The following is a 13,598-nucleotide window of genomic DNA, read 5'->3' as shown; positions in this document are numbered from 1 at the left end:
TCACTATACAAATTGTAGCCTACATAATAGGCATACTTAGACTTATACTAACTATTAAGCTAGGCATTGCACTGGGACAGATCTAATGACTAAGTTAATAGATCTAGATGTAACATTCGTTTTAAAAGTTAGGCCTAATAAATCTAAATCTAGAATTGATGAGGCAGGGTTATATCTAGATCTGGGTAGATTCAATACAAGGTGCTTTCAATTTATGCACCCAAATCTAAGGTCTAGCTTAGATGTATAAAGTTAAATTTCTGTCATTATTATTACATCTAGATCCAAACCTAAGACTAAAAAGATGGAAATGACAGGTCTAACATTAATGTTAGATCTAGATATACTAGCGACTTAATCTAGGAACTGTAATCTAGCACCACTAATTAGTTAGCCTATATTTAAGTTTTCTCAGTTTGAAATTATATGGGTTTATACATATATGTATATATATGTATCAATCTTTTTTAGGAAGATATCAACCAGATTTAGACACCTTATGGTCATTGGTTGTATAAGGTGATCAATCTGACCCAGAGGTCAAAGTCAGACAAAAAACAACTTTATTTATTTATTTAGTACTATGGTCTAATGAGTTATCTCAGGTTCTGGTGGTTTTGTAGATATCAAGCTGTTCATGGAGAGTATTGGTCACTTCAGTGTGGCTTAAGTCATTATATTACTGCTTTGTTGCCAGAATTAACAAAGTTTTTTTTAAATTTCCTCCATTTGTTTATCTCATATTTGAAATCATAGTTTGGTACAAATAGCATTTTAGATCTGGCTTTTATCGTCCACAAGTCACTACCAAGGGGTCTGCAGTTTACATGCCCCCCCCCCACGTGGCACAGCAGTATGTCTAGAAACTGGGTTTTGATACCCGTGGTGGACAGAGCACAGATAGCCCAATGTGTAGCTTTGTGCTTAATTACAAACAATTCATTATATCTAGTGGTTTCTAATCTTTGCCAACCTTTGACATTTAAACTGTAATTTTTATAAATGTCTTACCTATTTTTCTGCTGTTTTCTCACATTGCATTTTAAACTGATATTTTGTTTTGACTTCATAGTGGCTTATCATTAATTTGTGTTATTTCTTGTATCATAAGATAACATTATTTCATCACTGTATGCCCAACTTCAGCATGAGTTTGAAAAGAAGATGTGTGTGTCCAGTGTCTTTCAGAACTTATTTCCTATAGACTGTTTTACACAGTGTAAATCTGTCATGCTCCACATTCTTCTCTGAGACCTCTTGGTTCTTTTCTTGATTTTACCAGACATTTAGTAATGTAAGTGTGAGAAAGTAATTTCACACAGTGGTTTCTTCAACTGTCTGTTTTGTTGCCACAGGCATCCACAACATTCTGAGATGATCATGCAGAACTTAATTCTGTATTGCTGTCTTTTTTGCCTTAATGGAAGGATTTCCTCCTCCTCCTTTCCCAGAAGTGACAAGTGCCTCCTAACATCCTTCACTCCCTTGTCCATATGTATGGTGGTTCTGACATTTTACAATTGAAACTTAATTATACAAGTACTGTATAAACATTAAGGACTAATTGTTGGATAAGACAGTTGAGATAGGGTGTGAAAGCTTGTGACAAGACAGAAAAAATCTCATTGAGGTTGTCAAAATACAAGTTACACATGGAGGAAGCTAGAGAAATTGGTCAAACCTAGCGTATAAACAAATTTTGTAATCTTATTTTTATATTCAAAAAAGTATTAACTCTACAAGATAAGGAAGTAAGATATCCAAACTTCTTCTTTTTTAATAGTTAACTTATAACATAGACATTAATTGAATTATATCAGTGGAATAACTTATGGTAGATAACAAAAGTCAAGGGCTTGAATGAGAGACCAGGAAGTACAATCTATAATTTAATGCTACAGATATACAGTTTACTAATAAAACTGCCTTTCTTTGGCTATTATTACAGGTATATACAAGATTTTTAATGTAGTAGACTGAACAAACTGTATTAGCCCAGCTATTTTTTTCCTACTACAGTGACTACACAATGCATATATGATAGACTGCTGTTCCTACCTCATAAAAAGTAGTGTAACTTACTACAGCATATGTGATGCAGATGTAACATCTATGAGGAGGTTAAGCAGTCTGCATATATTAAACAGTAGTATTCCTGAGAATGTGATTAAATTCAGCATATATAAAACACAAAATCTCTGAATCATTATCCTATCTGTATGTACAACAAACCAAAACAACCACACTGCTGGCTGGAACACCTCTTCCTTGTTCTATCATATCTAGGGAAAAGAACACAGAGTTATAAATGGGATTTCCAAATCATCTTGTATCAGTAAAACTTTGCATTTAAAAATAGCTATTCTAATCACATAGATTAGAAAGTGTTGTAAATACAGTACTGAATAATTTGACATTTGAATTTACAAAGTAGCTAATGGAGTCACACATTTGTGTATCATGTTTAGGAAGGATTATCCAATTGCAGATGAACAGGCTACTAATCTTACAAAAATTTCAGTAACAATAGATATTTAATCACTTGAAATAAAAATAACAGGTAGCATTTAAAATATTTTGATAATTAAATATAGTTGGATTTTACACATCTACACACAATATAGGTGGGTGATTAGTGGATTTGACTGTCGATCTCATTAATTGATTATTCTCATATTGAAATAATCAAAAATAGTAATAATTGGAAATGCAGATTTTGATCAGTTGACAATAAACTTAACAACCTTTAATTAATTGAAAATAATAATTGTAAATCATAATGACAATACTTTGATTATTGGATAGTTGGAATAATGAAAAACAGTAATAATTGGAAGCACTAATTTTTATTAGTTGATTGTTTTCAATTTAATTATAATTTTGATAATTTTGTTATATTATGTAACACTAATCAATGCAGTTTGTTGCTCATTGGTAATCAATTGAGTTAATCACCTTAATCACCCAATCCTAACACACACACTTCATGCAAGAAAACTACACCTGCCCTGGTCTAGCATATATGGAATTTACAGTAGTCTGAACTCAAAATTTGGTGATCTTGAACATTGGGCTAGTGGGTTTTTACTTCCCTGTATCATTACTATTAATTTCTCAGTTGTTGTATAGATTATATAAGACTTATTATTGCAACAAGCCAGTGCTTAGATAACTGAGGGGAAAGATTATATTGGGTGTCATGTCTCATGCATAAATCCCTTTTGTTGAAATTTTTATAAACCAGTGATTTGTTATATGTATTTTCCACAATTAAGCTTCAAGATCTGCTGACTACAGCTTTTGATGACTTGATTGATGATGATCCAGAGGATGGTGAAGGAAGTGGGTTTTCAGATTACCATCCAGTTATTGATGAGAGTGCTGGGTGAGTCTTTAAAAGGTGGATAATTTATCCTTAAAATGCTGTGAGCTAGAACTAAAGATCAAGATCTGTCTTTATGGTATTGAAATTTTAGATTCTATAAGAACTTGATATTTGAATATGAACTAGTATAATTTTATGACTTATTTGTAAGCCTTACTCATGTAGTATTCCTGTACTGTATGTAAGGGAGATCTTGTGGATGCATTTTTGGCTGTTTTTTTTTCAACATATTCAGAGTGTTAACCCCTTAAACACAAGCAAATTAGATTACCATTTGCACGACTGGAGAAGGACATTTCTGTAACATAAATACTGTAACTCTGTGCATTCCTCACAAAACTTTATAAGACTTTGTTAAAGTTTATAAGTATTTTGTACACAGAGAATGACATTATTCTAATTATGTCTTTCTAATAAAAATACTATTTATCTATAGTACTCATTTGCTGTTATACTTGATGTTCTGATGTTGTTTTGGATGATTGAACTCTTGAATCTATTGTTTCACATTCTGGATCAGGAAGTTTAAGATCCTCTTCAGAAAGGAGCAGTAAAAATTGTTAACCATGCTTCTCCAGGTTGTTACTCCCATATCCTTGTGGTTCTGAAGAAATTATGAGATTGGAGATCTGTTATAGACTTGTATCAGCTCATATTTTCTTGATGATACCTAATTTTAAATTGGAAAACATGAGGTTGATATGAAACTTTCTCTTTCAAGACCAACCCATCATTTCTTTTAGCCATATAGGGGGTAGTTTATCAGTTCATTTCCCTTCCATTTGGCTAAATATCTTTTCTGAAATGAGGTCTTTACCTCACTCTATGCAATAGTTATTACTTTCATCTCTGCGTTTGAGATTTTGTGCATGCTATTAGTCTTGAGATACTTCCAACCAACGACATGTTATAATGTGAACTACATTAGTGTGTGATGTAATTGTCATGGGACAAAAGCCCTCCACTAATAGGAAATTGACACATCCTCCATGTGCTATAAATCCCTGTAAGCACTTGAACTGTATTCTTTTCCATGGCACTATCATTAATGGATGTGTTTATTGAAATTTTAACTTTGTTCAATTTAATGAAATTTCCACTGCTTTTATTCTAGTGTTAATTTTTGTTGATTTCATTTCATCTGGTTTCAAAATAACTTTCAAACTAAATTATCATTCAATTACTGCATAAAAAACTCATATGGTGAATAACTTTCACAAGAGTGAATTCTCCAGTGATGGTGATTACCATCTCCTCTTCAGATTCTAGCAATGTTGATAATAATATCTCTGCTTTTTCTTTGGCCATTTGAGGCTCCTCTTCTGTGATGGATGTTACTGCCATTGTGTAATTTGTCTTGGCTCCATTAATGCCTTCATTACCTCACCTATCTGTCCCTAAAGTGGAATTGCATTTCCCTCTCTCTGAACCCAAACACAAGAACATTGATTTTGATTGGTGATTACTGTCATCTGGATTTATAGTTGACTCCTTTTTTTGCTGTAGAAGACAGTGTTCCTTCTTCAAATCATTTTATGGTTTTGATTTCTCATGTTTGTTTTTTACTTTCTCTTATATTGATTATTTCTGTTATTTACCATATGACTTTCATGTTGAGGATTATTTGTTTTCTCTCCATTCTTCAGACATACATGTTTATGCTGATATGTTTCGGGATCAGCTTTGTCCACACTCTCAAATTCCATTTTCTTTTTGAACCTTAGGATTCCTTTGCTATGGCTGAAATCCTGCACTGTGATTCTGATAGTTTTTGTGGAGATCTGAGGTAGATACTTTTCAATACCATGGCCAAGGGTTTTGTCTTTTGTTCTATCCCTTCCTACTTGGTTCCTCTGTGGTTAGGACATGGTGCTCTTCTCTTTGCTGTTCATCTTCCCCATTCTTACCTCTGTGACCTTTGTCTGGCTCCTTTTCTTCACCCTGAAGTCTGTGGTGATGTTCCTAACACTATGAAGATTCAGGTTGAGGCTGACATTAGTCACCCCTTTTTCCCCTAACTTTTTGTCTTTCCTAACCTCGTGAGTCCAAATCTGTTACTCAAACCTGTGAACCACCCACCTCTCTCTCTTTCCATTTTTCGTCCCTCTATTAATTCTTGCTGTCACTCATTTTGAGTAGCAGTCACACATCACATTAGCAGATCACATGCAACCTTCAGGACCACAAAAGGAATATCCTGTCATGCCTACTCTTGGGGTGTCTGACAGGGAGGATGAGAATTTGGACAGCCTATTCCTCCTCCCCCCAAATATGTTTCCCTCACTCAGATATTGTAATCACTTTTTCTTGACAAAGCATTTATCACAGTTTTTTCTCATGAAGTGCTGTGGTTTGTTCCAGTATGGATTGGAATTTTCCTGTTGCCTTGTGGATTTCCGTATAATTATAATTTCTTTAAAAAAAACAACAACAAACACCTGATGTTTGCATTTATGAATTCCCGAATTACTCTTGCCGGCATGGTGATTAATTCGACTTCCCTTATAACTCATTTGTTATCTAGCATCTCTCTATGGTGGGGGGTTACTCTGAGTTGAGGCTGTCTTCTGTGTTTTGATCTGTTTGGAGATGGAGACATACATTCAGCCTAGGGGCATTTTCTCCTGGGGCCACTGAAATTGTTGTTTTTCTGACACTTTTCTTTCCTAAGTCAGCTTCTTACGAGTCTAGTTTGGATCACCCACCTCCTACTCCTTTTCTTCAATTATCCTCCTGTTTGTCTTCTTCCCATGGTCCCTTCACTCATTCAGTGTTGTGCCATTGTCTTCCATTCTCCTTCATCATCCTCAATCAGGGATGTGTTGTCTGTACTTTCCCACCATCTAGCTTCATGCATGGCTTTTGTCTGGTCCTTACCCAGACAATCAATATTGTCCAGACATGTTGCCTCATTGATTGCTCTTCCTGTATATCCTTTCTTTTTAGTGGTTTATCAGTGTAAACAATGTACTTTCAGCTGCCAGTCTCTCAGCTGGAGATATGATTTTTTACAACCTTTCCTTCCACAGTTGACTTCATTTTTCACTTGGCTCTTTAATATGGCCTGAGTTAGCCTCTGTCTTCTAATCTCCTGTGTTGTCTTTATTTCATTCATTTTTCCTTTCCTGTCCTCCCCACCCTGTGTCTCTCCCAGATAGGAATCTCAGTGTTCCCCCTTCATGCTTCTACTTGTCCTCCATTTGAACCTTTGTCTTTGTGTTCTCTGTATCAACTTTCCTTAACATTCTTATTCCTCATATTATTGGCTCGTAGCCAGCTGAGATCTGAGATAATTGCGATTGATGCTCGCCATATGCTGTTTCATAGTACCTGTGTTCTCCTCTTCCCTGACCATTTGTTTTTGCCCAAGACTTCTGCTGGTAGGAAGGGTAATTCCACTTTTCTCCCATTTCATTCTCCTCCATTTCCCACATTTATAACCAGCCTGATCCTGACTGCCTCTTGTGTCCAGTCTGGACCCTCTGGTGGTGTCTCTCTCTTGCACTGCTTCCTTCCATGGTTCCATTGAATCTTTCTGTGTCCCAGGATCTCTTTCCCATTACCCTTACAAGTTGGGTTTGTCAGTTAATTAGACTGGCATTTTTTGCCCTATTTTTCTGAGGAGTGTTGCCTTTTTAGGGTATATTTGGAAGTCATCATCAGTGCTGGTATGTGGATTACTCCTCATACCTTTGTTTTGCATTATTTACATCATATGGCTGTTTCTTGCTCAGTGGGTTTTCGTTTACTCCAGTTGCCATCTTACACACCACAGTGTCATTATGACTGGTGAGGACTTTTTTGTTCTTTCTTTATTTACAAGTACAATTTCAGTGCCACCAGATGTTGGTTGTGTGCCTCCATTCAATTATCATCTATGCCGAAACAGTTATGATGCAGGATTAAGTGAAGCACACCTTAGAGGTGGGGTGTTATGTAGGACTATTAGTAGTTCTCTCTAGTGGTCTTTTGCTTCATAAATATGTTCTTCCCAGACTGAACACTCATGAACATACATGAGTAAATCAGACAGGGATTGCTGCCCATTTCTGATGCTTCATGGCATTGAGCCTCTTCCTACTGTGCACCTTATGTACAATTCCAAATGCTGTTGAGTGTTGGTTGATTGACTCTGTCAATGTAGTAGCTCTGCTATTCAAAATAGGGTATCATAGTCACCTGTTGCACTGTTTCCAGTGATGCAGTCTTTCCTCTGGACTCTCCAACTCATTTTCCCTCCATTCTTCTAGTAGAGTGTGGGAGTCCTTGCCACCTGCCAGTTCCTAGTCACTGGTGTGGTGGACCATGGAGGTCTGTCCTCCTGAGTGATGCATCATACCACTCAGTTAGTATGGTGGTGGTGGCATTATGCGGGTGTAGATGTTGTAAAGCACTTATTACCATGGACCCGATGTACAATTCCAGATACCACCAGGTTTTATTTGTAGATTGATGCCATATTAATATATATATATATATATATAATTATGAAAGTTTGATTTTTCCCATTGTGGCATTTCTCCTTCCTGCTATTCTCTGGATAAACATTTCTGTTGGGTATGGTGTTGGTTGGCCCGGACATGATTAGTATCATGTGTAGATGGTGTGATGCCTTTCCTACTGTGGATCTGTTATACAATTCCAGATACTGCCAGGTTTTCGATGAAGCACTCCTCCATGTCATATATATACATATATATATATATATTGCAGTTTGCACCTAAGGCTGAGACATTCCTTCTACCTATCATCATCTGGATGTGATTTCTAGAGGGTCAGGTGTTGGTTAGAGATGGTCCAGTTAAGTAAGTCCTCACGTGTGTTCTGGCTAGTATCCCTCCTCCTACTGCAGACTGGGTGAAAATGCCCAAGGCTGTCAGGTTTTAAGTGGAGATGCATCCCAGGTTTGTAGACCCTCTTCCTATTGTCTGCTGAATGTCTGTTTCTGGAGTATCTGGTGTTGGTTGTAGGTGAATGTAGCACATGTATTCCTACTTGTGCACAATTGGTTATCTTCCTCCTACCATGGACTGGAAGAAACATACCCAATGCCACCATGTTTTGGACCACATCTCCCTACCATCTGCTGGATGTTGGTTTGTGGTGGATAAGGTGTTGGTTGGGTTGGAAATGTGTGCATGTGGGGACAGCTTTTGGTATGGAAGCACGTCTTCCTTACCAGTTCCCATTTTGAGATGAAGAGGTAGGTGATCCTCTACCTACCATGGATCTAAAATACCATTCCAGATGCTGGCAGGTATTGGATTAGATTGAACTACCACTATTGTCTGTTGTGCCCTAGCCACTCCACACCCAGGAGTCTCATTCATTGGTCGTATGTTTCCTTCATGTTCTTCTGCCTTTTATGTTCGTGACACAATCATAAAAGAGTGAAGAGTATAGCTGGATCAGATGTGCTGCGGTCTCCCAGTGTGGTGTGATGTTTTCTCTTTTGGTTCCATAACTCATAGTCTCTCTTTGGGTGTTTCCTGAAGGGTGATCATTTTCTCACTGGCCCTTCACCAGTTCAATGTGGGATTCTGACTATTTTATGAGAAGAGGTAAAATATAATGGAAGTTAACATTTTCCTACACTTAAAATGTATATCTGATGGATACTTACCTCCCCTCACATTTTCCATCCAGCCTCCCCACTTCGAGTGATATGTGGTGTAAGTCCTATAACTAATCTTGAAGTGATTAAAGAATGCAAATGTTGGGAGGGCACTGGTTACGATATTGGTTGTGTTTGGTTTCTATTGGTGGAGAGCTGCTGTATAATCATTTACATATGGATATGCAGAAGTGGAAGGCTAATGGTGAGCATCTGAAAGATCTGAAGGTGAATACTTAGTTCTTTTTCCATTCCCTAATATTACAGTTCATGCAATGAAGTTTACTGCTCATTTATGTGAAGGGACAGTTATGTCTTGTCTGCTATGTTTGTCAGAACAACATGCTTTAGCCTACTACTGCCAGGTGAAAGCATATTTAGACATTCAAAGAATAGATCTGCTCCTGGAAATGTAGGGTTACAGGACAGAGTCTGTGATCAACCTGGATAGATCACAATTTTCTAGGATTTGTCTAAATATGGTACTGAGATATTTATTATCCCTACACCTTTCTTCAGAAGCTTCTTAGTGATCACCACATCAATTTGGTGATGAGTTGGGATCATTGTTATCATCCACCTTTGTTTAATTGTCAGCTTTTGCACTTTCCCCCAGTCTCTTGGCTGGTATTTTGTTGGGATTTTTTTTTGGTAGAGATGCATTTTAGGAGGGCATTAGTCTATGTGCTGCCACACTCTGTTAGTTAAGTGAGGTCCCCTTTCTCCAACCATTGATTTTTGTGTGCATTTTAGAGTCTTTGGAATCAAGAGTTGATGTCACCCATTTGCATTCATCTCTGCTGTTGTTGGCTTTTCGACTTTTTCTCGGCTCCTACAGGGGATTTATAGTTCCGCCCCTATTCAAATATCCTAACATCAGCCTCTCAGTCCATTGGTATCCAGAATAGATTCTGCCTTTAATCACAACTTTCTTCTGTTTGGTCAGAATGCTGCAAGCAGTGGCGATGATTACGTATACCATTGGGGTCTGTGGGGGCTCAGCTTAGAGAATTGCTGGATGTGTGGAAAACCTTTATCATGGATTCATGAGTACTACAGTTCCTTTCATCAGGATTAATCATTCAATTCACACCTTCATGCCATTATTGCCCCAACCTGTAGTGTTTCCACCTCCTGCAGATCCTCAGATTTTGCAACTTCATTCCATGGTTATCAGAGATTTGTTGGTCAAGGGGGCAGTGGAGAGAGAGAGAGTCATTCCAGTTCTTCCAGGGTTTTATTCCCATCTGTTTGTTGTCCAAGGAGACAGGAGATTAGCATCCGGTCTCAATATTTCTCATCTAAATCAGTTCCTAGTTCCTCCAAAGTTATTATGGAGTCATTCCTCACTTTGCATTAGAATTTTTTGCCAGGACTATGAATGACCAAGTTCGATGCACAAGGGTCAGGTGCTGAAGTTCAGGGCTCTGCCCTTTGGACTAGCATAAACTCCATGTGTGTTCTGCTGCATTGTTAAAATTTTTTTCTCATCACCTCCATTCTCTGTACTTGTGCACACACCATTAAATGGATGACTGGCTACTGCTGGCACTATCTCATCAGTTGGTGGAATGTCACACCCAGATAGTTCTTTCCAAAGCAACCAAGGCAAGATTTCTTATGAGTGACAAGACATCTAATCTTACTCCAACACAATATATCGTCCATCTGAGTGTCTTTTTCAACACATATCTCATTTGGGATTGGCTGACTCCCATCCAACTCTTTTCCATTTAACAGGCAGTCTGACTCTTACTCTCATCTTCTTTTCTCACTGCACTGTTGGTTCTTTCTCTTTTAAGGATGTGGGCATCACTTGAGTCCCTCTTTCCTTTGGGAGGAGTGCACATGAGATCTCTTCAGTGGTCTCTATGTGACCAATAGATCATGAACAGTGATACACTGGATTCCCCAGTCTCCTTATTCAGGATCAACACATTTGATCTAGAGTGTTGGTTAGATTGGAACAATACTACGAGGATCCATTTCTGTGGCAAGTGTTGCCCAAGCAGGTGTGTTTTTATCAAATCAATTCCACATTAGCAACCAGTAATTCAATATACTTTATCTAGATTACAACATGCTCTGTAGAAATGAGGTGTTTCTTAAGATCACCTAGAGGCAGACCGGGTGGTATTACTATACTATGCTGGGCTGCTACTCATGGACTACCATGAGTAAAGCATAATGGGATCCTGCCCATCCCTCAAATCATTGGATTGAATAATTGGGGTAGGTTTGCTTTTAAAAATTCAGGGAACTTGGTTTACCTATTGAACTGTTTCCAGAGCATTGTTCCTCAGGGCACCCCAATATGGATTACCCCCAACCCCTCCCATATTCTACTAGTGGAGCTAAATAATCCTTATCACACTCGGTTTCCAGTAACTGGTGTGGTGGACAGAGGTTATTCCTCCAGAGGAATTGGGGTCCCTCCTACCCAGTTCAATGGATATATTTCCCAGATGTTGGTAGGAGAAGTGCTGGCCTATGCAGGAGCCTACTCGTTAATACTGGTTCACACTTGATGCACGGCTATCCTGTTGGGTTGAGTGTGGCCCTTCTTTTTGTTCAGTATTGGTTCAGTAAATTGTTCATGGAAGAGGATCCATTATAATTCCGATTGCAGAGTTGTCCCATTCTAGGTCCTTGGTTGAGCACAGTTTGTTCCATGTCCTCTTCATACTTCTGGTAACAAGTGGAATTTACCTTGCTCACATGGTTGGGGAGTGAGGATGAGTGTTCATAATTCTAGACTGGATGGATTCTGTTTTGTTAGGTTGAGTATAGCATACAGGATATTGTCATTTCAATTTTGGGGTGTTGTCTTTTGGACTTCTTCGGGTTGAGTTGGGGGTTTGTCTACTTCTGCGTTGCTTACCCTCTCATTGTAATTCCAATGGCTTGGAATGCATCACTCTATACTTACAGGTTGGAATACACTCATAAGTATATATATATATTGTGGTCCAAATGCTCTAGCCACCAACCTGAGATTTAGGGACCATAGCCTTTTAAGAATGTTTTGTAAGTTAAATTTTTTTTTAAATGAAAATGTATTTCTAATAATACCTCTTCTCCCACCCTTCCTCCCCACTAAGAGCCTGTGTTAGAGACTGCGGACTGGGGCAGTCTTGAAAAGTGGTAACATTATCTGAATGGGGTGCTTATATACAGTACCAGGATAGAGGGTGCATTGACATAGGTGGAGAATGTCATGAGATGATATCGCCAAGGGCAGTTAAGTGGGGAACAAAAAACTGGAGCAAGCAAGAAAAAAATTGGATCAGTGCTTAGATGGGTAAAGGAAGGAAACCTTGGCATTTGAGTAATAGTTGTAGTGTGAGCGGAAGTAACTATTCTTGGAAATACATATTTGATTTAAAAAATGTTAACTTTTATCATAACAAGAAAAACACTTTGCACCCAGAGCAGTCACTACTCTGACATTTTTATATATATGGACAAATTGTTAGTAGAAATGCTTAATTTAAAAATTATGTTTTTTTGTGAAAGAAAGACTTGTGGTGTTTATTAAAAGCTTGCAAAATTTTGTGGAGTTACAGTATGTATACCTTCATGGTTTCATGGTGTTGTGTACAATACAGAAGCCCATTGCCATAGGGTTAAGAAAGTTTTTAATAAGCTAAAACACTGGGAGTAAAATTTTCATAATGGTATGGACTGTGTAATAAAGATAGTGACAAGACTTAAAAGATCATTAACAGTATATATATATTTTTTTATAAATGCATCAGTTGTAATTTTTCTTAACAACTGAAGAAATAAAATTCAGGTGTTGTCTAACCTAGAAATGTGTTGAAAACTATTTTCTGGTTTTTGATAATTATAGAGTTGAATGTAATCAAATATATTATAAATTCATAGATATTACCACACATAGTTGCTGTAAAATATATTGTGTATATTTTTTGGAATTTTTTGCAATAATCATCATTATAACACTTACAATATTTTTTTTCTTTCTGTGTTAAGGTACCTTCAACCATCAGACAACCAGTGGCCATATAACATGAATCATGAGATATCACCACAGCACAGGGTAATAATAAAAGAATTAGTAACTTTTAGTCTGCAAGGATATTTCAAAACATTCTTGTCTTATCATACATTAAATAAGATGAATTAATACATGTATTTCAAAGCCACCCCAAACTTTTCTTGTTTTACCCTACTGCTTGACAGCTAACATGATAATTTAAGTGTGGCCATCTGATATTATGTTTAAAACAGAAACAGGAGATTGCCTGGTAGCTGAACATGATGATTATTCAAGGGTGCTGTCTAATTTTTCATGTTCAAAACAAAACCAGGAAACTGCCTGGTAGTTGAGCTTGATGATTCAGGATTGGCTGTTTGATTTTTCATCTTCAAAACAGAAACAGGATACTGGAAGGTAGCTGAACATGATGATTTAAGAGTGCTGCTTATTAATGTTTGTGATTTCTTTAGTAATAGAACTAGTTATTAATGTGTACATGTGTTTGTGATTTATGTAGTAATAGTACTACTTATTAATGTGTACACGTGCTGTTTGTGATTTGTTTAGTAATAGTACTACTTATTAATGTGTACACG

General features: G+C 37.2%; 1 protein-coding gene across 1 annotated transcript in view; it reads left to right on the top strand.

Annotated features, from left to right (window-relative positions):
- The window catches only part of LOC106467196 (centrosomal protein of 152 kDa-like), a 68,839-nt gene that overhangs the window by 5,008 nt on the left and 50,233 nt on the right, over positions 1–13,598 (top strand). The window contains exons 3-4 of the mRNA XM_022395324.1: positions 3,276–3,385; positions 12,996–13,062. Coding sequence (XP_022251032.1) covers positions 3,276–3,385; positions 12,996–13,062 — 177 coding nt within the window. The remainder of the gene's footprint in view (positions 1–3,275; positions 3,386–12,995; positions 13,063–13,598) is intronic.

This window comes from Limulus polyphemus, unplaced genomic scaffold (assembly GCF_000517525.1).
Source record: "Limulus polyphemus unplaced genomic scaffold, Limulus_polyphemus-2.1.2 Scaffold2525, whole genome shotgun sequence".
Lineage (NCBI taxonomy): Eukaryota > Metazoa > Arthropoda > Merostomata > Xiphosura > Limulidae > Limulus > Limulus polyphemus.
Note: the sequence above shows the minus strand (reverse complement) of the source record. Positions and strands in the feature narration are given on the sequence as shown.